Below are 23,297 nucleotides of genomic sequence, written 5' to 3' on the forward strand. Positions count from 1 at the left end.
GCAGATGACAAGGGCACACTTTGACATATACCACAAAGGTGGAAATGCATTTCGCAGCAAATTTCAATTGATAAACCCACTTAGTTCTAGGTTGACACCATTCTGAACAAACCATTGACTGTTGGCAAACCTGACATTGTTCACATGCAAAATGACCCACAATAGATGTTGTAGAACCCAATTCCTCAGATTCATGCTTAGAATCTACCAACTGTTCACGTAAATTCTGTCCTTTCTGGTAAGCAGTACACAATATCCCAATGCTGAAAAATCGAGCAGGCAATAGTGTTACGATTGTGGATGTGACCCCTCTCAAACTTACCTTATTTCTGGTGGTCAGCTTCTTAGCTGGCTTCTGTCTGTCCTTCCTGAGTTAGCTCTGTCTCTGTATGCTGGCTGCTTCCAGCGTGGCTCTGATTACTCCACTATACTGCACCTGTGTGTGTTGAGCCTCTCTGTGCTTCAGTATGCTTTCTGCCTGAGTCCTGTAGCTGTGACATCATCAGTTAGGCCCTTGATAAGGAAGTGGTGTTCTTCCATTCAGGGCCTTTGCAAACACCAAAGGTCCAGGTTAGTGTTTGGTGCTGTTAGCACTCCTGCCTTGTCTTGCTTGCCTTGCATCCTATCCTGATTCTAGTCCTGTTGGCTCCCTTTCCCTCCTGTCTGAGAACCCTGTATTTTGGTGCTGTTAGCACTTCTGGCTTGTCTAGCTTGCCTTGAATCCTATCCTGATTCCAGTCCTTTTGGCTCCCTTTCCCTCCTGTCTGAGAACTCTGTATTCCTGGTGCAGTTAGCACTTCTGCCTTGCTCTTGTCTGGGTGCCTGGTGGCGCTTCTGAATCCTGTCTGCTTTTGGCCTCCTTTCCCTCCTGTCTGAGTACCCTGAACCCCTGTCTGCCTTGCTTCTGTCTAGGTGCCTGTGGGCACTTCTGAACCCTGTCTGCCCTGCTTGCTTTCAGTTTCCTTCCAGTCCGATCTGTTTGGAAATCCTGTATCCTGATGCCTATCCTGAACCCTGTTGTGGTCTGGCTTGTTTAGTGTCCCTCCTAGTGTGAGTTCTCTGGTGTTCCTGCCTTCTAGTTTCAGTACCAGTTTTCCTCCAAGCCTTGCCGGCTGCCTGCACCCGGGGGCTCAACCCCCGGGGAACGGCGGCTAAGTGTAGGTGAAGCCTAGGTCCTGTCCCGTGTGTTTCTGTCCAGTGTGTTCCAGTTCAGTGTGTACCAGCCCAGTGTTGGTTGGTGGGTTTTGCCTGCTGCTGCCTCTCCTCATCAGCAGCCCAAGGGCTCACGATTACTCAAGAGTCCGTGCCTGCGTGTTTTGAACCTGAGAACCTAACAAATAGCTGGAGCTAAATTGGAGAATGTCAAAATACAAACAAACATCCATAGATTCTCTTGGTTTATCCAATAAAAAGCAATGACCTTTGAGCAAGCCATGCTCTCTTGAAAGCTTGTTTGATAATATCTGGATAGCCATGCTCTTTCAGTCTAGAAGACAGAAGTTGAGATTGAAGTTTAAACAAGTCATCAGTAGTGCAAATGCAACGTAAATGCAAGAATTGACCTACAGGTAAATAATTTTTCAAACACCGCAAATGATGACTGGTATATTTTAAGTGTGTTACAATCTGTAGGCTTGTGATACACAGTAACACCAATCTGGTTGCCTACTTTGTAAACCCAAGTATCCAGGAATGGAAGCCCCTTCATATTGCACTTCATGGAAAATCTCAAATGACTGTCTAAGGAGTTAACCCAACAGCTCCAAATGTTGACAACATGATGTCTATATAAGAAAAATATTGTCAATGAAACAATACCAACATGTTGAAACCAACTTGAATATAAATAAAACTCCTCAAATGTCCCCTCATACAGATTAGCAATACTGGGGGCAGCAGCAGTGCCCATAGCCACCCCTTGGACCTGGAGATAGCACTTGGAATCAAACATGAAATAGCTCTTCAATAGCACTAATTCAGATAACTGCATCAAAAATGAAGCAAGGAATCGAGCATCACAAGGTCTACATTGCAATGTTTGCTGAACAATATTTAAAGTTGAACTCTGAGGAATGTTGGCGTATAAAGACTCCAAATCCAACGTAACAAAAAATGACTCGGATGTCTTGCACTGTACAGTAGATATTTGACGTAAAAAGTGTGAAGTGTTTTAAATATAAGATCTAGTAAATATAACAAAAGGTTGAAGTTGGAGGTCCAAAAAAATGTGACAAAAGTTCCAAAACCGTGTTTCGAAGAGATACAGTAGGGTGCCCAGGAGGGCGCTGTAAATCCTTATGCAAATTAGGTAAAAAAAAATTTTAAACAGTATTTTAGGATAAGAAACTGCCAAATATTTAGTCTCAGCTTTAGTGACAATCCCTGCAGACAAAGCTGTGGAAATAACTGAGGCAATTTCAGTCATCAGTGTGGGTGTAGGATCAGTGTCCAAAAGTTGGTAATAATTAGTGTTAAAAAGTTGACATAACACTATAGAAACATAATCCTCTGTATTCTGAATCACCATCAAACCACCCTTATCAGCAGGATGAATAACAATGGACTGATTGACAGCTAATTGACATGCAGCCATCCTCTCCTCTTTAGAAAAGTTCACAAATTTCTTCATCTGACATTTAGGACGTTCCAGATGTTCCAAATCATGTAACACTTATGATTTAAAAATCGTTGTATACGGGTCAGTTAAACCTGGAGAGATCCATTTGGACTTTGGATGAACCATAGAGGAATTATTAACATTTTCTTGTTGAGAAAAGTACAATTTCACTTGCAAATTACAGAAAATTCTGGCTAACTCAGCTGTGGTTTGAAATTTATTATGAAATGCATTAGGAATAAATGAAAGTCCATAATTCAATATCCGAAGTTGAACAGGTGTCAAATCCACAGTTGATTAAATTAATCACACCTGATTGTTTTGTTGCCTGGAACCTGACACTGGTTCAGACCATCTAGGCTGAAACGGAGACTGAGGTTTATATTGACGTCCCCTCAACCTGCAGCCTCTGCACCTATGCCTGCCCCCTCGAGCTCCCTGAATTCGGAGCAAGACTTTTTGTCAGAACTAGACAAAGTTTCTGAGATAGTCACCAGAGATTATGTAGAATTAGAACCAATCTGTGCTGTTTGATCACACAACCAGCTATATCTTATTGATCCCTCTTAAATTTTTAAATTTTAACTACTGATAATATTGATCCACCGAAGCAATCTCAGTTGCTCTTCAGTTTTGACAGGATTACTACTTTCCAGGGTATTTATAGTCTGTAAGCGCGTCAAAACCCTATCCAATTGACTTTGTACTTCCTTTGTGACTTCCTGAGCTGTTTCTGTAATTAACATTAAGTCACGAGAGCACCGATTAAGGATGGCAGCCCAACGTTCTAGAAAAATCTTCTGGTCCGAGAATATTATAGGATCCTTTCAGAGCCTTAATCCACAAGGTATCATCTGTTGTCTCACAAATTCAATAAATTGTTGCTCATGCAAATCTAAACAAACTAAATTGCGTCTGAGTTAAACATAAGAATTTTTTAAAGTTGCAAAAGTAGTTTCAGTAGAAGTAGATTGATGTAATAAAGAAGTTTCTTGTAATATTGTAGACACTTGTTCATCAGTAAACCCAAACATACCCTGCCAATTGGCTGCCATAAGGAAAATATATGGTAAACCAAAATCTAGACACAAAATCCCAAAATACACTGGTGGTAAAAATCAATACACAGACCAAACTGGGGAACTCAAGTCAAACACCGTCATCTGACAGTGTATAGAGGAAATACATAAAAATATATACGACCCTCAAATCACTCGCCCATGCGGCTGGCCAAAATTACGGCTGCTATAGAGGGTGGCAAGCTTTTTCATTTACTGGGTCTCTTCACACTGCCATATCTGAGCCCTCAATTCTGAATATCTTTTCTCAAGGCAGTGTTTAAATTAAACCACAAATTCCTGTGAACTCCACAATCAACATTTATACATATATAGAAACAATTTTAATATTCCTTAAACGCTGTAATAATTTTCTCACTTCCCACAAAAATACATTAAATACCCTGCACACATGAAGCATAAAACTCTATAAATCTCCAAAAATCAAAATATAAGATATAGAAAGTTCAATACATCTTTTTGCTGCCAGGCATGCAACTCTCATACCCGGCAGCACAGTAGCTCAAACGTCTCATTCCATAAAGAATCAGCAAACATCTCCTGCTGGAAATCACTTCTCACTGTAGTCTCCATAAGAAATGCCCAACACCGCAGGTTTCTAATCTTCTGCTTCAGGGAATCGGGTATGACTGCGATAAACTGAAAAACACAAAGATGCTACAGGATATGAGAAACAAACACTACCAGAAGTTTGACTTTTAAATTGCTCCATGACAGGAAATTACAACACGAACATATGAGCAACACGGTTGCAATCAGAATAATATAATATAGCAAATATAGAGAGTACAAAAGTACAGTTACAGATGGTGGCAGGATATCCACGCCTTTGTGTCAGACCAGCAGACTGACATTTAGTACTGGCTTCTTGGTGAAATTTCTGGTACAGAAGCAGGTCTGGCCGTCATCAGCATAAAGGTAGTACTGAAACCATTAGAAGGAAATCCGAGCACAAAGGGAAAAAGTACAGAGGGGGTCCCAAGACAAAGCTGTGGGTTACACTGATCAACAATAGGATAACTATAGAGGAAGATCCACTAGGGCATACACTAAAAGTGTCACCTTCCCCTCTCTCCCTCTCACTCCTGCTGTTCCTCGTTCCCTTCTCTGACTCTAATTACTGTATTTTGTATTAATGTTGTTTACTAGACTATTGTACACCACATTGAGTCTGCCCATGGGTGGGAATAATGTAGGATATAAATGCCATAAATAAATAAATAAAACCAAGGCACAAACAGTCCTGAAAACAAAGTGAGGACAGAGTATCAAGGAGTAGATTGTGACCAACAGTGTCAAAAAGTTTAAAAAGATGAGGCTAGAGTAAAATTCTCACCCTAGCCCTCACCTGCCCGCCCTCTTCTCCCACAACAGCCCTCCTTTCCTTCCTGCTGCCCTTCCTTTAAAACTTTTATTTTACCTGAAGTCGCAGTGGTGTCAGTGAAAGTGGCAGTCTCAGCTCGGCTCTCCTCCAGCCTTCCCTTTCCTTTCCTCTCGGTGTCCTGCCCTCCTCTGATGTAATTTCCTCTTTCAGCGAGGGTAGGACACTGAGAGGGAAGGGAAGGCTGGAGGTGAGCTGATTACATAGTATCTCATTTGCATACGGTTATGAACCCAGCCAGCCAGGGACGCAGATTGACAAATTATTATATAGGAGATAGAGAGTTAAAGCCAGATTGATTTTAGGTGAAAGTCAATATTCTTGCCCCATAGCTTGGAGAGAAGGGAGGTCAGACATGGGACAATAGGGCAAGTAGGGTCCAGTGAAGTTTTTTTTTTTTTTTTTTTTTTAAGGAATGATGTGATTGCAGTATGTATGAAGATAGCAGGAACAAACAGCAGAGAGGATAGGGTTGAGTAACTGGGTAGGAATGAGCTCAGGAACTCAGTTGGAAGAAAGAGAAGATGCAGTCTTTTTCCAGCATTGTCAAACCTCACCTGAGCTCTAAGAGGTTGTTCTGTGTCCTGGTGCCAATAGGTATCACACGTGTGTGTTTAATGCCGTTTACAGAGACTATGGGTTGTAAGTGAGAAATTTAACTATGTTCTGTTAGGCTTCCTCTGCTGATGTCATGATTGTTGCAGTTGGGTCTTGCAGCGTCTGAGCAAGTGGAACAGATGTTTCGGCCATTGTGAAAGCCACAGCATGATGGCTAAAACATCAGTTCCACTTTGATGCGGTAACACCTGGACAACCGCAACAATCGAATTTAACTATTCTCTCAACTTCAGTTTTACAAATTAGGGCCTGATTCTCTGAAGTTTTTTTCCCCACATTTGTGTATGCGGTAAAAGGCTTGTTAATCCAAACCTTATAATGTTGATGGATTTAATTATAACCTTTACTTTGTATTAGTCATTTGTTTTTCTATTATATCTGTAGTTGACCTTCTTTCTCTTGCATGGTAGTAATGCTGATCCTTTTTAAAGTTTCACTATTTTTATTTTCTGGCAGAATTTAACTATTTTGAATTTCTTAAAGGTTCAAGGTAATGAAAGCCATCAACATTCAGAAGTTCCATCAGCAGTGAATCTTGTTTTAAGATTAAGGTAAGAATTTCAGTGGACTAACTGGTTCTGTTTTTGATATTTGTGATCGTCATGTTTCTGTAATATTAGGAAATACATATTGACCTACTTGATATTGGAATAATTAAAGGTTAAGCATGGCTTCCATGGTATAAGGGGTGTGTGTTTGCATTAATTGCTTAACAGAGATACCTTTTTGAAATTACAGACCTTTAAACATTATGGTTTTTTGACCATAGTTTCTGAGTTAGTTTGAGCTTTTATGCTCAATAGCACCATGTTGAGTACTTGACTGACTTTATAGTTTTACTGGTTTCCTTTGTTGGCTGATTATGAACTAGATGTTTATATTTTTTTCTTCCAAATGTAGATAACTAATTCTCTTCTGTGACATCAAAATGAGCAAAATGCACCATAGAAGTAGCTGAAATAAAGACGGTATCATAATTCAAGGAAGCATAGGACAAATACATAGGAGCTGTGGAAGCAAGGGTAAAAACAGCTAACTGAGATGGGCCTTTGGTGCTGAAAAACAAGGTGTGGTCTGAAGCCATTAGTTGCCATGTTCCATGTGTGTAATCTGTTGTAGGAAAAGCTAGGTTTTCAGAGTAGACTTACTGTACTGCTACTAACTGAGGGACAGACGCACAAAAATTTACAAGCTATAAAGCTGGTATGCAGTACTATAACTTAATGGCATAATGGCTTGTCAGCTATTAATAGTTGGAGCTGCTTTTTGGCTGTTAAAATTGGGTGAAAAGAACATGATTTCTTTATTGCCAGATTATTTTCTTGTTGAATGTCATTACCATTGTGGTGGTTAATATTCCTGAGATTGAAAAGTTGATCGCCCATTTAGAGGGGATATTACAAGTACGTTGTAGCCTAGAAAAGTATAAAATAAGAATCATAAGTAAAAAGTACTTTTGCTGACAATTTTTAAAATAGTGTATAAATATTTTGTGTGACTTTGTGGTGGTATTCTTAATTGAAGCTAGCTTGTTCTGTACACAGATGGAAGTTGAGTATTTGGAGTCTAATTTTTAAACCCATTTAGAGACACACTGGCCCCCTCAGCTATCTAACTATGCACATACTTCTAAGCTGCACTCTTTCCTAGTTTCAAATGAGGCATTTCAATGGATGTGTTTAAGTAGGATAAGTAAACAGCACATGTTCATACAAATAGGGTGATAGTTTCTTCTTGAATATTAACTACAATGTGTGCTTGTGTACTTCTGCATCTGGTTGGTCTGCTGCTTCGTATTTTGAGTGGATAATTGTTATTTAAATTACTACTATTCATTAATGAGGTTTTACTACTACTACTACTTAACATTTCTAAAGCGCTACTAGGGTTACGCAGCGCTGTACAATTTAACATAAAAGGACAGTCCCTGCTCAAAGAGCTTACAATCTATGTCTAATATAAACACATTTAAGGGGTAGTTTTTCAAAGCTTTGCTGTGAGTAAATAGCATTTTACTCTCAGAAAGTAGCACTCTGAGGAGGGTCACACAAAAGAATATCACCCTAATGTCACTGGAAGCGATCTAATACTTCCTTTGTGCAAAACAATATTGTATCATCTGAAGTTGATCTTTCTTTAAGGGCATGTACCCAAGGAATAAGGTTTAGAATGACTGTTTACTTGATGATTAAATCATTAGGAATGTAGATAGCTTGGTGACTGGGCATGAGAATTTCTTGGTCATTTGCCTGCCCAGTAGAAAGTTGGCAGACTTTTAGATAGTGCTAAGGAGATGCCAACTGTCTTAGCACATGTGATACCAATGGTATACAAAAGTGCAGGAAGGAAGCACTAGGAGCCAAACTTAAGTTTTAGATAGGTAAAATCCAGAACCTCCGCAGGACCCAAGAAGCAGGTAGAGCTCAGCCTCATTGTGTCAGAAATGATGGTGTTGTAAGGAGGGATTTAGATTTAAGAACTGGGCAACATTTTGAGAATTAGGGAGCCCCTTCTGAAAGGTGAAGACCATCCTTAATTTGGGTGGAACCGGACTACTGATGCAAACTTTTAAAAAGGAGAGAGTGGGAAACAAGATGGCACCAGGAAGGTGGTGGTAGAAATCCTTCTCGCTCCCTGCTACAGTTACGTTCCTGTTTAAAAAAAAAATTCACATGTTGCTATATGGTGACAAGAAAAGGGAAGATGCACACTTACTTGCAGTGCTGTCAGACCCTTTAGCAGCTGGACCGATGGATAAATTTGTGACCATTATTGGCGGTGAAAGCTCCTGAGCTAGGACCGTGCTGCAAGGAACACCAGGGGGAAAAAGAGAACCATTGTCCTGCCTGTGGCTGACGATACCTTGAGCCTAAAGGAGAAGTTTAAACCATTGGATCCAGCATTGTTTACACCTGCGGATTCAGCGCTGTTTGGGCGTCTGTCAGGGTGTTGCTTGCTGATGATGTAAGCAGAATCCCCAATGCAGCCGCATTTCATCTCCCTGAAGTGCTGTTACAAACTGCCAGAGGGATGGGTGTGGTCATCTCTGCAGGACCAGCTGGTCTCGAGGAGGGAGTTGGTGGCTCCTTGCCTGGAAGGGTGAGGACCCAGAACACCGTTATGGTAAAACATCCTCAATATCCTGGATACATTTTGGGATGCCTTTGTGAAATCTCAATTGTCTATTTCTCAAAACTTTTTCTCTTTAACTGCTTTAACAGAAAACTCATTGGATAACTATGCAAACTTGGAGAAAAGAGTAACTTTGTTAGAAAATAAAGTATCTTTAATGAAAAATGCTTCTAAATCTTTATCAGATCAACATCTGACTGTAATTTAAAGATAAGTTTTCTTTACATCGAAAGCTTGAACACTTGTGTCTGCATCTTTGACTTTAAAGCGATATTTTTGGGAGATATTAAAGATCCCAGAACAATTTTGCCCTCCATTATCTAGAGTTTATTATGTTCCACTCTTTGCAAAAAGGACAGCAAGGAGTCTCTGGCTCTGAAATTTCTACTGACTCTTTAAATGTGACTCTGCTTTTGGAAAGGGAAGATGATGGAGCTGTACTAGCTACATTAATTGCTAATTTTGTTTTGGAACCAGATAAAGATTGGGTGCTAAAACTTTTTTTCCTGCAGTCGAGGATCCCTTTTTCCAAACTGCAAAGATTCAAGTGTTTCTGGATGTTTCACATCAGACACAGAAGAGGAGGCAGCAGTTAGGTGCTTTATTTTTGTTGCATTTCCCCTGTAAGTGTGTCATTAAATATCAGTCTATAAAGTATATTTTTTTGGATACTGAACAAGTTGTCTACCTTTTTGAACTCCCTAAGAGTAGTGAGCCTCTTCTCATAACTTCTGAGCCAGCAAGAACTTCCGCTCTTTAGGAATGTACACTGTCAACCTACCTTATGAGGTTTTTTTTTTTTTTAAATTGTAAAAGTAATATCTTTATATTTTTCCTTGTCCCCTTTCTTGTGGACTGGGTAGGGGGGGGTAAATTTATAATATCTTCTTGATTAGTGGTTACCTAAATTTTGGAGTATTTTTCTTTGGTAACGCTTCTTGTTTCTGTATCAAGATGTGTAGTCTTAGAAGAATGCATGTGTATAAGCATATAAATATCAAATGTAAAAAGTGTAATTTTTAAACTAGATCTTGGGAGAAAGACAAGATCACATGATTAATATATCTGGAAAAGATTTATTTTGTTAAAGAACAGAGATAAATGATTCAAGATTAGCACCATCAACACTGCACAGGTTGTACTTACAAATAAAACATAACATTTGTGATATTTAAAATAAATTTTCTGAATGCAGAGGGCAGACACTTACTGTACAAACATCACATTACATGTATATAAGAGTAGCATTACTGGGTCAGACCAGCGGTCCATCTAGCCCAGCATCTTGCTTCCAACAGTGGCCAATCCAGGTCATAAGTACCTGTACAAAAAAAAATGGTACTTTAGAGGTCCAGGGCAAGAGCAGTCCCATCCTGGGACTATACCAGGTTCAAAATTGCACCAGTGATTCTTTAGTGGTAGTATTAATATACTGTTTCTAGGGGTTATCTTTCTATAAAGTGATTCTCCTTATATGGAAGGATGGCTCTAGTATTGTTGGTCTACCGCTAGGGGTCATTGGTGCCATTTTGACCCTTAAGCAGAAGCAGAGGGGGACTGCTCCCACTCTGGGCCTCTAGACTACCAGAAGGATTACCAGGTCCATCTTTGGTAGAGGCAGGGTTATGTGCCTTGGAGGGGGGATAGGGGAGTAGGTGACATTACGTGCAGCTGCATTATTGGCAGTAGACAATTTGTGCACGGTACCAGTTTATATGCTGGCTTTCATAGCCAGCAACTCCTCTGCTGTGCCCCGTCATGCTCACTGTCCGCCCTTACGTTCTTTAAGCATTTAGTAAAGTTTTTCTATTTGGACTATACTGGCTGGCTTTTAAGTGTAATTAGTGCAAGTCTGTTCTAACATCTACTGTGTGGTAAAACCTGTGCTGTTTAACACAACTTAATAAAAAGGCCCAAAGTGCATTACAGAAGTCCCATATCTAGTGACGAAACAGCCACAATTTCTGGTACTTAAAACTGTTCACTACTAGAAGCAGGGTGTTGCTCTTTGTAATTTCCTGGCAAGTGATCTGCATAGTATTAGTAAGTATTTATCCTTTAGAAAAACTCTTAAACTGACAAATGACCTAACACATGTAGCATTGAAACGTCAGTTCCTTGTCACTCAAATATTGCACTGAAGAGGTGTGAGTAATCTGAGGTTTCTGCTGCCTTTTTTGTTTTTTTTCTATTTGGTATCTTTCTTTTGTCTTTATATTATTGTAAAATGTTGATACAATCAGTCAATTGATCCTTTTATCAAAATAGTGGCAATGGTACAAAATGGTGGTAAAGAAAAATCTTACAATATGAAACACACAAACCCACCCCCCATTAAGCCCCTGATAAAGGAAGAGATCAATAGGAAATGTGGGATATAAATGCCAAAATAAATAAAGAAACAGAAGAAACATTCTCCGAGGACAAGCAGGCTGCTTGTTCTCACTGATGGGTGACGTCCAAGGCAGCCCCTACAATCGGAGATCTTCTCTAGCAAAGACGTTTGCTAGCCCTCACGCGCGCACGCACACCGCGCATGTGCGACCGTCTTCCCGCCCGAACTCACTCGTGTTCGTCAGTCTTCTTTTTTTCCACGCTCGGAACGGCTGTATTTTTCGTCGTTCTGTTCCCTGAGGAGACCCTTGCGCTTTTGCAACGTTCTTCCGCTTCAGAAGTCTTCTTTTATTTCTAATAATCGTGTTGCGTGTTTGTTTAAAAAAAAAAAAAAAAAAAAGAATCCTTTATTTTCGAGTTTGTTTTTCCCCGTCAAGTTTCCTTTCGCTTTCGAAAGCGGCCCTGTTGGCCGCCCGTACGGGGTTTTTTCCCTTCTTATATTTTGGTGCCCTTTGCCATCATCGCGGGTTTTGACTTCGTTGGCATGATTTTTTCCTCCCATGTCATCAAAGGCTCCCAGCAGCTTCAAAAAGTGCACCCAGTGCAACCGGGTTATCTCGCTCACTGATAGGCATGCTTCGTGCCTTCAGTGTCTGAGGGCTGGGCACCGTCCTCAGGCTTGTAATCTCTGTCTTCTGTTGAAGAGAACTCAGGTGGCGAGATTGGCCCAGTGGAACGGCTTGTTTGGGGCCTCGCTTGGTGTTTCGACGGTCACAGTATCGAGATCATCGGCCGGTGCATCAACGTCTGCGGTACTGAGGTCATCGACTGGTGCTCCAGCGTCTACGGTACCGAGATCATCATTGGTACTGATGTCGTCGGAGGGTGCCTCTTTGTCAGGAGTGCAGGTGAGGGCTGTCCATTCCCCTGCTGGTGGCGGTGAGCCCTCGAGTAGGTCTCCCCCTGCCTCGAGGGCTCCTGCGGTACAGCCCCCGCGACCGACCTTCTTCGGACCCGGCTCTGAGGAAGAGACGTTTAGATTCGACGTCCTCCTCGTCGGTACCGGGAGGTTCCGGTGACATGCTTCGTGTGAAGGCAAAGAAGCATCGACACCGGTCACCTTCCAGACGTGGTACCGAGAGCTCTGGGTCGCCGAGGGATTCGGCACCCACTAGGCATCGACGCCGGGAGGACCGCTCATCCTCCATTCAGGAGGTGTCGATGCGCTCCACCTTGGACCGCCTCCACACCCCAGACAGATTCTGAGCTCGTCGCCTGTACCGGACTCCCAGCCTTCCTCGACATCCGCTCTAAGCGAGAGCCTCCAGGCCATCCTTCCAGGGATCCTGGAGGAGCTGTTGCGCCCTTCTCCTCTGGTACCGGGGGTGCTTGCGCAGCCGGTGCTGTCGAGTGAGGCGACGGCTGGCCCCTTGCCCGTCGTGAGGTCTCCGATACCAGTACCGCTTGCGGTACCTGCGTCGGCTGCCTCCCAGGCAGACCATGACGACATCAGTGGAGGGAGCTTCATCGCCGCCGATGTGGGAGTCTACTTCTCGACGTTCCCACCGTGGCCATGTGTCTACGGAGTCGAGGCGGGCACGGCTTCGGACAGAAGTCCATGAACTGGTGTCCGACAGCGATGGTGAGGCCTCGTGGGAGGCAGAGGAAGACATCAGATATTTCTCAGATGAGGAGTCTGACGGTCTTCCTTCTGATCCCACTCCCTCCCCTGAAAGACAGCTTTCTCCTCCCGAGAGTCTATCTTTCGTGGCCTTTGTCAGGGAAATGTCTACGGCAATTCCCTTCCCTGTGGTTACGGAGGATGAGTCAAGGGCTGAAATGTTTGAGTTTTTGGACTATCCTTCGCCACCTAAGGAATTGTCCACAGTACCCATGCATCATGTCTTCAAGAAGACACTGCTGGAGAACTGGGCGAAGCCACTAACTAATCCCCACATTCCCAAGAAGATCGAATCCCAGTATCGGATCCATGGGGACCCTGAGTTGATGTGGGCTCAGTTGCCTCACGACTCTGGGGTTGTGGATCTGGCCCTTAAGAAGGTCAAGAGTTCTAGAGAGTATGGTTCGGCGCCTCCGGGCAGAGACTCTAAAACCTTGGATTCTTTTGGGAGGAAGGCCTACCATTCCTCAATGCTCGTAGCCAAAATCCAATCTTACCAGCTCTACACGAGCATGCATATGCGAACAATGTGCGGCAGTTGGCGGACTTGGTGGATAAGCTCCCTTCTGAGCAAGCCAAACCTTTTCAGCAGGTGGTCAGACAGCTGAAGGCGTGTCGTAAATTCCTGGCCAGGGGTGTTTACGACACTTTTGATGTTGCGTCCAGGGCCGCTGCTCAAGGTGTGGTGATGCGCAGACTCTCATGGCTGCATGCCTCAGACCTGGAAATTAGGATTCAGCAGTGGATTGCGAATTCTCCTTGCCGGGGGGGGGGGGGGGGGGATAATATTTTTGGTGAAAAAGTCGAACAGGTGGTAGAGCAGCTCCACCAGTGGGACACCGCTTTCGACAAATTCTCCCGCCGGGCGCCTTCAGCATCTACCTCAACTGGTAAACGTTTTTATGGTGGAAGAAGGACTGTTACCTATTCTTCTAATAGGCGTAGGTACAATCCTCCCTCTTGCCAGCCTGCTGCCCAGGCCAAGCCCCAGCGCGCTCGTTCTCGTCAACAGCGTGCAACTCAGCAGGCCCCTGTGGCTCCCCAGCAAAAGCAAGGAACGGGCTTTTGACTGGCTCCAGCAGAGCACAGCCGAAATCAAAGTGTCTGTGCCGGACGATCTGCCGATCGGGGGGAGGTTAAAACGTTTTCACCAAAGGTGGCCTCTCATAACCTCCGACCAGTGGGTTCTTCAAATAGTCCGGCTAGGATACTCCCTCAGTTTGGTTTCCAAGCCTCCAAATTGCCCACCGGGAGCTCAATCCTTCAGCTTCCAGCACAAGCAGGTACTTGCAGAGGAACTCTCCGCCCTTCTCAGCGCAAATGCGGTCGAGCCCGTGCCACCGGGGCAGGAGGGGCTGGGATTCTATTCCAGGTACTTCCTTGTGGAAAAGAAAACAGGGGGGATGCGTCCCATCCTAGACCTAAGGGCCCTGAACAAATATCTGGTCTGAGAAAAGTTCAGGATGCTTTCCCTGGGCACCCTTCTTCCCATGATTCAGGAAAACGATTGGCTATGCTCTCTGGACTTAAAGGATGCTTACACTCTTATCCCGATACTGCCAGCCCACAGACAGTATCTTTGATTCCATCTGGGAACACGGCATTTTCAGTATTGTGTGCTACCCTTTGGTCTCGCCTCCGCGCCCAGCGTGTTCACAAAGTGCCTGGCTGTAGTAGCGGCGTCTCTACACAGACTGGGAGTGCACGTGTTCCCTTACCTCGACGATTGGCTGGTGAAGAACACCTCCGAGGCAGGAGCTCTACAGTCCATGCAGATGACTATTCAACTCCTGGAGCTACTAGGGTTTGTAATAAATTATCCAAAGTCCCACCTTCTTCCTGTTCAGAAACTCGAATTCATAGGGGCACTGCTGGATTCTCAGACAGCTTGTGCCTACCTCCCGGAAGCGAGGGCCGACAATCTTCTGTCCCTTGTTTCTTGGGTACGAGCGTCTCAGCAGATCACAGCTCGGCAGATGTTGAGATTGCTCGGCCACATGGCCTCCACAGTGCATGTGACTCCCAAGGCCCGCCTCCACGTGAGATCAGCTCAATGGACCCTAGCGTCTCAGTGGTACCAAGCTGCTGGGAACCTAGAGGACGTAGTCCTGCTGTCCACGTGTTTTCTTCAGTCCCTCCATTGGTGGACAATTCGGTCCAATTTGACTCTGGGACGTCCTTTCCAAATTCCTCAGCCTCAAAAGGTGCTGATGATGGATGCGTCTCTCCTGGGGTGGGGAACTCATGTCGATGGGCTTCACACCCAAGGGAGTTGGTCCCTCCAGGAATAAGGTCTACAGATCAACCTCCTGGAGTTACAAGCGGTCTGGAACCCTCTAAAGGCCTTCAGAGATCAGCTGTCTCATCAAATTATTCTAATTCAGACAGACAATCAGGTTGCCATGTACTATATCAACAAGCAGGGGGGCACCGGATCTCGTCCCCTGTGTCAGGCGGCCGTCAGAATGTGGCTTTGGGCTCGCCGGAACGGCATGTTTCTTCAAGCCACGTATCTGGCAGGCGTAAACAGCAGTCTGGCCGACAGATTGAGCAGGATCATGCAACCTCACGAGTGGTCACTCAATTCTCGAGTGGTACGCGAGATCTTCCAAGTGTGGGGCACCCCCTTGGTGGATCTCTTCGCCGCTTAAGTCAATCACAAGGTCCCTCAATTCTGTTCCAGACTTCAGGCCCATGGCAGACTAGCTTTGGATGCCTTCCTCCTGCATTGGGGGGAGGGCCTCCTGTATGCCTATCCTCCCATACCTTTGGTGGGGAAGACTTTGCTGAAACTCAAGCAGGATTGAGGCACCATGATCCTGATCGCTCCCTTTTGGCCGCGTCAGATATGGTTCCCTCTTCTTCTGGAATTGTCTTCCGAAGAACCGTGGCGATTGGAGTGTTTTCCGACCCTCATTACTCAGAACGAGGGGGCGCTTCTGCATCCCAACCTCCGGTCCCTGGCTCTCACGGCCTGGATGTTGAGAGCATAGATTTTGCCTCCTTGGGTCTCTCAAGAGGGTGTCTCCAGAGTCTTGCTTGCTTCCAGGAAAGATTCCACTAAGAAGAGTTACTTCTTTCTATGGCAGAGGTTTGCCGTCTGGTGTGACAGCAAGGCCCTAGATCCTCGCTCTTGTCCTACACAGACCCTGCTTGAATACCTTCTGCACTTGTCCAAGTCTGGTCTTAAGACCAACTCTGTAAGAGTTCATCTTCGTGCGATTAGTGCATACCATTACCGTGTGGAAGGTTAGCCGATCTCGGGACAGCCTTTAGTTGTTCGCTTCATGAGAGGTTTGTGTTGTCAAAGCCCCCCATCAAACCTCCTACAGTGTCATGGGATCTCAATGTTGTTCTCACCCAGCTGATGAAACCCCCTTTTTGAACCTGTGCATCTGAAACCATTTCTGTTGAAAACCTTTTTTCCATAGATGTTTAATGATACTGGGGGGGGGGGGGGGGGGGGGGGTCTCCATCTGAAGTTAACTAGCTGCTCAAATTACAGTTTCGAGCCACTGGATTCCTGCCATCTGAAGTACTTGACCTGGAAGGTCATTTTCTTGGTGGCTGTTACTTCAGCTCGTAGGGTCAGTGAGCTTCATGCTCCTTATACCAAATTTCATCATAACAGAGTAGTCCTCCACACTCACCCTAAGTTTTTGCCAAAGGTGGTGTCGGAGTTCCATCTGAACCAGTCAATTGTCTTACCAACATTCTTCCCCCGTCCGCATACCCGCCCTGCTGAACGTCAACTGCACACATTGGACTGCAAGAGAGCATTGGCCTTCTATCTGGAGCGGACACAGCCCCACAGACAGTCCGCCCAATTGTTTGTTTCTTTTGATCCCAACAGAAGGGGAGTGGCTGTCGGGAAACGCACCATATCTAATTGGCTAGCAGATTGCATGTCCTCCTTCGCTTACGCCCAGTCTGGGCTGACTCTTGAGGGTCATGTCACGGCTCATAGTGTTAGAGCCATGTATGCTTACTTTGATCTGTTTTTATAAAAATATTTATCCTCCAAAAAGCTTTTTTTTTTCAGAACTATAGTTTTAGTATACCTATTATCTGAAAGCTTCCTGTATCTGAAAAAATAAATGTCCTAGGATTTCTACTTTTGTATAGTGCTACTATATGTACACAGCACTGTACACAAACCTGTAAGACGGTTGCTGCTTGACAGTGCTTATTCAAGACAAACAGGACAAATAAGTATTAGGTCTTCTGTAATCTGGTTCTCTGCTTGCCCTGCCCTTGTGGGCAACATATATTTTCCTCCCATGTAGTTAAGCCTCAGAAGTCTGTTGGAGCAACAAGTTAACCCAGAAGTCAGACTAAGCCATGGGCAGCAGAGTTGAGTTAGGGGAAAGTGGGAAGGAGAGAAATGCCAGTAAAGTTATCATCTGGAAAAACTCTTTATCTAGAATGTCCTTAGTCTAAACTATAATGGCTAAAGGGTTTTATAAAATAGAGTACAGGAAAATTAACATCAGTAGGAATACAACCAAACCTCTTTAGAAATTTCACCTTTTAGCCTACAATGAGGGCAATTTTAGAGCAGCAGGATGAGAATTAGGGAAGCCAGGTCTCAAAATCTCCTACTGGTACTTCTTGTGACCTTGGTCAAGTCACTTTACCCTCCTTATAGTTTACATTGTAAGCTTATTTGGGAAGAAAACTACTTTGTATCTGATGGTAATTTAGCCTTCATCTGAGGTTCTGAAAAGGTGAGTAATTTAAAATTAAAACCCAAGTACTTAAACCAGTAAGAATCAGGTTAATTGGAACAGGTGTGCACCTTGAAAACTAGATGTGTTTGGGAGGGAACAGGATTATAACAATAACAATTGACTTCAGCTTGACACATTCACCAGTCTATATTTAGGAGTTAGTATGAAAGGAGGTGTCTGATTTGGCTCTTTAAAAAGAAAAAAAAACTTCTTTAGATTTTAATGGTTGTGTTCAATGCTTTTCAGGAATTCGAGGAAGGAACTTAATGATATACGATTTGAGTTTACTCCAGGAAGAGGTAAGTTTTAACTGAAATGAATGCTTTATTACTTAGAAAAATAAACTGATTAATGTATGTATACTGTTCTGTTAAATTTGCCTATGTTAGTATCATCCTACATAATAAAACGCACCTCCAACATTCTGAAGCTGACTGCATGGCTGAGGCATTCCTGCTCTCTTTATCCATCTCCTGAATTGACAACACGTACTTCTGGGTTCGTCACAAGCAGAAGTGACCAACCACACGAGGTTTCTCGGCTTCAGAATGTTGGAGGTGCATTCTATTAAATAGGATTGGTCAGTTCCTTGAAGCACAGCCAGAGCTCAGCGTCCTGCACAGTAACGCTCAGACACCAGAGAGAGGGGGGGGGGGGGGCCTGACACCAGAGAGAGGGAGGGAGTGGGGCCTGACACCAGAGAGGGGGGGAGGTATCTCTGTCACACATACACTCTCTCTCACAGTCAATGTCTTTCTCTCTCTCACTCTCACACACTGTCTCTCACACACTCTCTATGTCTCACACTGTATCACATTCACTCTCTATGTGTCACACAGTCACTCACACACTCTCTTGGTCTCATACACTCAGTCTCACACTCTCTCTCGCACACACTGTATCTGTGTGAAACTCTCTCTCTCACACTGTCTCTCACATACGTACTTGCACACACTCTCATTCTCACACACACACTCTCTGTCTCACAGACACACTCGCACCCGGACTCACTCTCTCTCTCTCTCTCACACACACACACACACACACACACACACACTTGCACATTCACTCTCTCTCTCTCTCACACAGTCACTCTCACATACACTCTCTCAAACATACACACTCCAAGGAAAATCTTGCTAGCGCCCTTTTCATTTGTGTCAGAAACGGGCCTTTTTTACTAGTATTAATATATTTGGTTACATTATAATAAAATGTACCATATATATATATTTAGTCAGTTGTGCACCACTACATTGTGCTGAGCTAGAGGTCAGGTCCATTAACTACTCTGAAAAAATGCTGACATGAATGGACAGTTTCAAACTTTGATTTACAAGATCAGCATAGTCAGCACATGAACTTTACAGTGCTGCCACTGAAGAAACATTTTCAGAGATGGGAGGAGAGGCTTACTGGAATAAGATTGTTCCAGGAGTTATTTAAGGACCCCTGAAAACAGTAGAGTTGAACTTTATCTCTCTAATCTTCCAGAGCTGTGATTTTTATCTTGGGGAATGAGTGACCAGGAACTGAAGTTCCAGTGCTACATGTGTTAGGTCCTTTGTCACTATCACATTTTTCCCCTGAGCTAGCAAAGAAATTTCAAAATTTTATGAAATACTATTTTTAAGCTCGACAATGTACTTAAAGCTAAGTGTGATATATGGAATCTGCTGATATGAAAAATCAAAAAAAATGCTGTAATTTTCAGCTATCACTTTGTTTACATTTAAAAATATGAAACATTCTATATATCTGAAACTGTTTTGCTCAGATCATTTTGCATGCACATTTTAGTAGAGATTTAATGGTTTTCACAAACATTTTCAAGACAGATGAGGTAACAACTACTTGACATATAGAGTCATTTTAGAAAAGGCATGCAAGTAAGAACTGAGATGTCCAGGTCAGGACATCTCGAGTTCTGCTAGTATTTTAGAAGAGGATCTGGTAACATAGAGGTTAAAAAATGTGGTTAAATGGACATTTATGCACCAATTACATGAGGCAGAAACATGAAACCTTAAATGTCAACACTCAACACAGCAGCAAAAGCCTGCTGGTATTTCATAACATGCATATTTGTGCCAGCACATTTGTATGTTAACCATTTTAGAAACATGCTTGTCTGTTTTCCCAGTACTGTCACAGAGCCTGCTGTCCTTAGCTGGTATTACTTTTGTGGGGATAAACAATGAGGAATTAAGAGAATACAATTAAATATGAAACAACCACGGAAATGTTCTTTCCAGAGTATATACTGCACTCCAATGCATTATATGTATTTACAGATAAACATTTTAGTGGATGTTTCTTCATAATGCCATTTAGCATTATACTGTATTGTGGGGATGATTTGTAGGAGCAGTGATGGGGAGGCTTGGCAAGATTAGTGGAAAGGATGGATGGGGTGTAAACTACGGAGAGGTCCTGTGGAACAACCTGGTCCAGTCTGCCATAGACCTGAGTCTGGGAGAATATTCATCTTTCACTTGGTCACAGATACTTAAGCGTACAAGAGTAAAGTGAGAATAAAGCAAGAATAAAGTGAGTGACCTTGAGTTGTCAAGACAGAAATCCAGTAGAAAATATCTGGCAAAACTTTTGAAGATTATAGTTTACACAGTCCCCAGCCAACTTTGAGCTTTAGATATTCTGTCAAGAAGAATAAGCAAAAACTGCACCATTCTATGTACCAAAGCTATGAGACTGCCTATTTCTGCAAAAGGGATTTCCACCAAATAGTGAATGAAGTGGTGTGATAACTTATGCAATCTGGTCTGTTTGATTTCTGCTTCTTCCTCCGAACATTTTTATAATTCTTTCTTGCTGAAAGTGCAAAGTGTTGTGTAGATCACCGAAACTCCTACTTTAGTGCATTTTGACTTGTATTATTTTATGTAAAAGTTTGAAGTTTACAAAATTTTAATACAACCAAAGAACCAGGAAATTGAAAAACAAAAAACGGTGCCTGAAGGCTCCTCTTAGGAACAATTGAGAAAGACCTTGAGGGGCATAATCAAAAGGGACGTCTAAGTTTTGATGAGGATGTCCTAGCAAAATGTCCCCATCCAGGGACGGGGAAACCCGTATTTTCGAAACAAGATGGACACCCATCTTTCGTTTCGATAATACGGTCAGGGACGCCCAAATCCTGAAATTTGGTCGTCCTTAAAAATGGTTGTCCCTAGACTTGATCGTTTCTAATTTTTGGCGATAATGGAAACCAAGGACATCCATCTCAGGAGGAGCCAGCATTTGTAGTGCACTGGTCCCCCTGATATGCCAGGACACCAACCAGGCACCCTAGGGGGCACTGCAGTGGACTTCATAAATTGCTTCCGGGTACATAGCTCCCTTACCTTGTGTGCTGAGCCCCCCAAAACCCACTACCCCCAACTGTACACCACTACCATAGCCCTTGTGGATGAAGTGGGGCTCCTAGCTGTGGCTACAGTGGGTTTGTGGTGGGTTTTGGAGGGCTTGCTGTTTCCTCCACAAACGTAAAAGGTGGGGGGGGGATGGGCCTGAGTCCGCCTGTCTGAAGTGCACTGCACCCACTAAAACTGCTCCAGGGACCTGCATACTGCTGTCACGGACCTGAGTATGACATTTGAGGCTGGCAATCAATATTTTGAAAGATGTTTTTTGAGGGTGGGAAGGGGTTAGTGACCACTGGGGGAGTAAGGGGAGGTCATCCCCGATTCTCTTCGGTGATCATATGGTCATTTCGGGCACCTTTTTGTGCCTTGGTTGTAAGAAAAACACGACCAGGTAAAGTCGTCCAAGTGTTCATCAGGGACGTCCTTGTTTCTTTCGATTATGGGTCGAGGACGTCCTAGTATTAGGCACGCCCAAGTCCCGCCTTCGCTATGCCTCCAATACGCCCCCTTGAACTTTGGCAGTCTCTGCGACAGAGTGCAGTTGGGAACGTCCAAAATCGACTTTTGATTATACCGATTTGGATGACCCTGCGAGAAGGACATCCATCTTCCAATTTATGTTGAAAGATGGGCGTCTTTCTCTTTCGAAAATGAGCCCACTTGTGTCTTATAGGTCTCTCCATTTTGCAAGACCCCTCAAATATCCAACATTAGCCCATCCTGTTTCCTTCATCAACCCCCCCCCCCCCCCCCCCCCCAAAGGAAAAAAAAAGGAGATCTCCACTGGACCGAGGAATACCTACTCCCTGATATCACTCGGTCATAATGTGTTCAGAATGAGATTTCAAGCCTTAGCAGTGAGGGAGGAAATATAAGGATCCCAGATTGACAAAAGAGTTACATCCTTTTAAGAGATACACCTACCCATCTGCATTCCATTTAACATAGTGTGATGTAACTGACTCCTCCAGCCCCAAAAAGAAGGGGGATCTGTAATTCTCCAAACCTTCAGAGTTTTTTTTTTTTAACCCGGTAAGGCTGCCTTGCAAATAAATGCACAGCCACCCCTTCTCTGCAATAAAAACACTTCATGTTTGTCTAGCAAATGACACAGGAACTCCCAGGAGGCCCTCAACATAGCTAGTCACCTGAGTCCAAAAAACATGAATCTTCGGACACTCCCAAAACGTATGGAAAAAGGAATTATGTTGTAGAGCACACTTTTGACAGACATGAGAATTGATGCCACCTAAAAAACAACTGGGATTGGGTAATATATGTTTGATGTAATATCCCAATTTGACATTCCTTTAGTCCCTTAGGTCAGGGACAGAATCCAAGAAATTAGTTTAGTTAAATCCAAAGACAAAGATGACCTATGAAGGTCTGACCCCCATTTATCCACCAGTAATGATGTGTCTTTCAAAGGGGAACACCACAAAAGAAATTGGAAACCGAAAGATGATCCCTGTTTTGGAAGTCAGTGAGGGAGTAGAGACTAGACCTATGAGATTCAGATAAAGGTGCGGCATCAAGAGTAGAAATATAATGGCGCAATAAGCAAAAACATCTCCCCCCCCCCCCCCCCCCCCCCCCCCAATTTAGAGCATTAGAGCCATCCCCCAAGGCCTGTAGAGGTAATAGACCTGCCATGGGATTCAGGACATGTTCTAAACGTGAAATATGCAGGTCCTCCCAGCATCGAAAGGCTTCATTCCCAAGCCCAGGTAGAAATTCTCCATTACCCTTTATAGGCAGAACAGCAGAAGTAGAGGGGGAAACCTCCCATAGAAAAGATCTAACCATAACTTCCTAAGGGGTATCAAGAGTGCTACCGCACAAAAGTTAGGGGAGAGCCTTCTCAGACACCTGTAACAAAAATATGAAAAGCCTGGCATCCCCAAAGCCCCAGTGCGCCAAGACCCCAGTAACACATGGAGTGGAACTCTCGGCTTCCTACTGCCCCAACAAAATATGGAAACATGCCTATGAAGCTTACGAACATTGCCACGTTGAATCTTTAAGGGGAGCATTTGCATAGTATAAAGCCACTAGACTACTGGATCCTTGAATCCCCAAATCTCCTTTGGGTGTGATCTGAACAGAAGAGGATCATATACCATATTAAAACCGCCTCCAATAAGAATATTATTATCGACATAAGACAAAAGCCCGTTAGTCTAGTGAGAATGTTTTTTATCATATATGTGAGGGGCATACACATTACACAAAACCAGGTGATGTTTATTAATCAACACTTTGGCTATAATATATCTACCTCCTGGTCTCCTCTGAACAGAATTAATTTGAACATCCAAAGTTTTCCTAAACAGGATGAG

The 23,297-nt window shown here is 43.5% G+C and overlaps 1 protein-coding gene across 1 annotated transcript in view; it reads left to right on the forward strand.

The window, feature by feature from the left end:
- Window positions 1–23,297, forward strand: part of STK39 (serine/threonine kinase 39) — a 479,134-nt gene that overhangs the window by 415,776 nt on the left and 40,061 nt on the right. Inside the window, exons 14-15 of the mRNA XM_030209520.1 lie at window positions 6,179–6,246; window positions 17,819–17,871. Of these exons, the coding sequence (XP_030065380.1) occupies window positions 6,179–6,246; window positions 17,819–17,871 (121 nt within the window). The remainder of the gene's footprint in view (window positions 1–6,178; window positions 6,247–17,818; window positions 17,872–23,297) is intronic.

Source organism: Microcaecilia unicolor, chromosome 7 (assembly GCF_901765095.1).
Source record: "Microcaecilia unicolor chromosome 7, aMicUni1.1, whole genome shotgun sequence".
Lineage (NCBI taxonomy): Eukaryota > Metazoa > Chordata > Amphibia > Gymnophiona > Siphonopidae > Microcaecilia > Microcaecilia unicolor.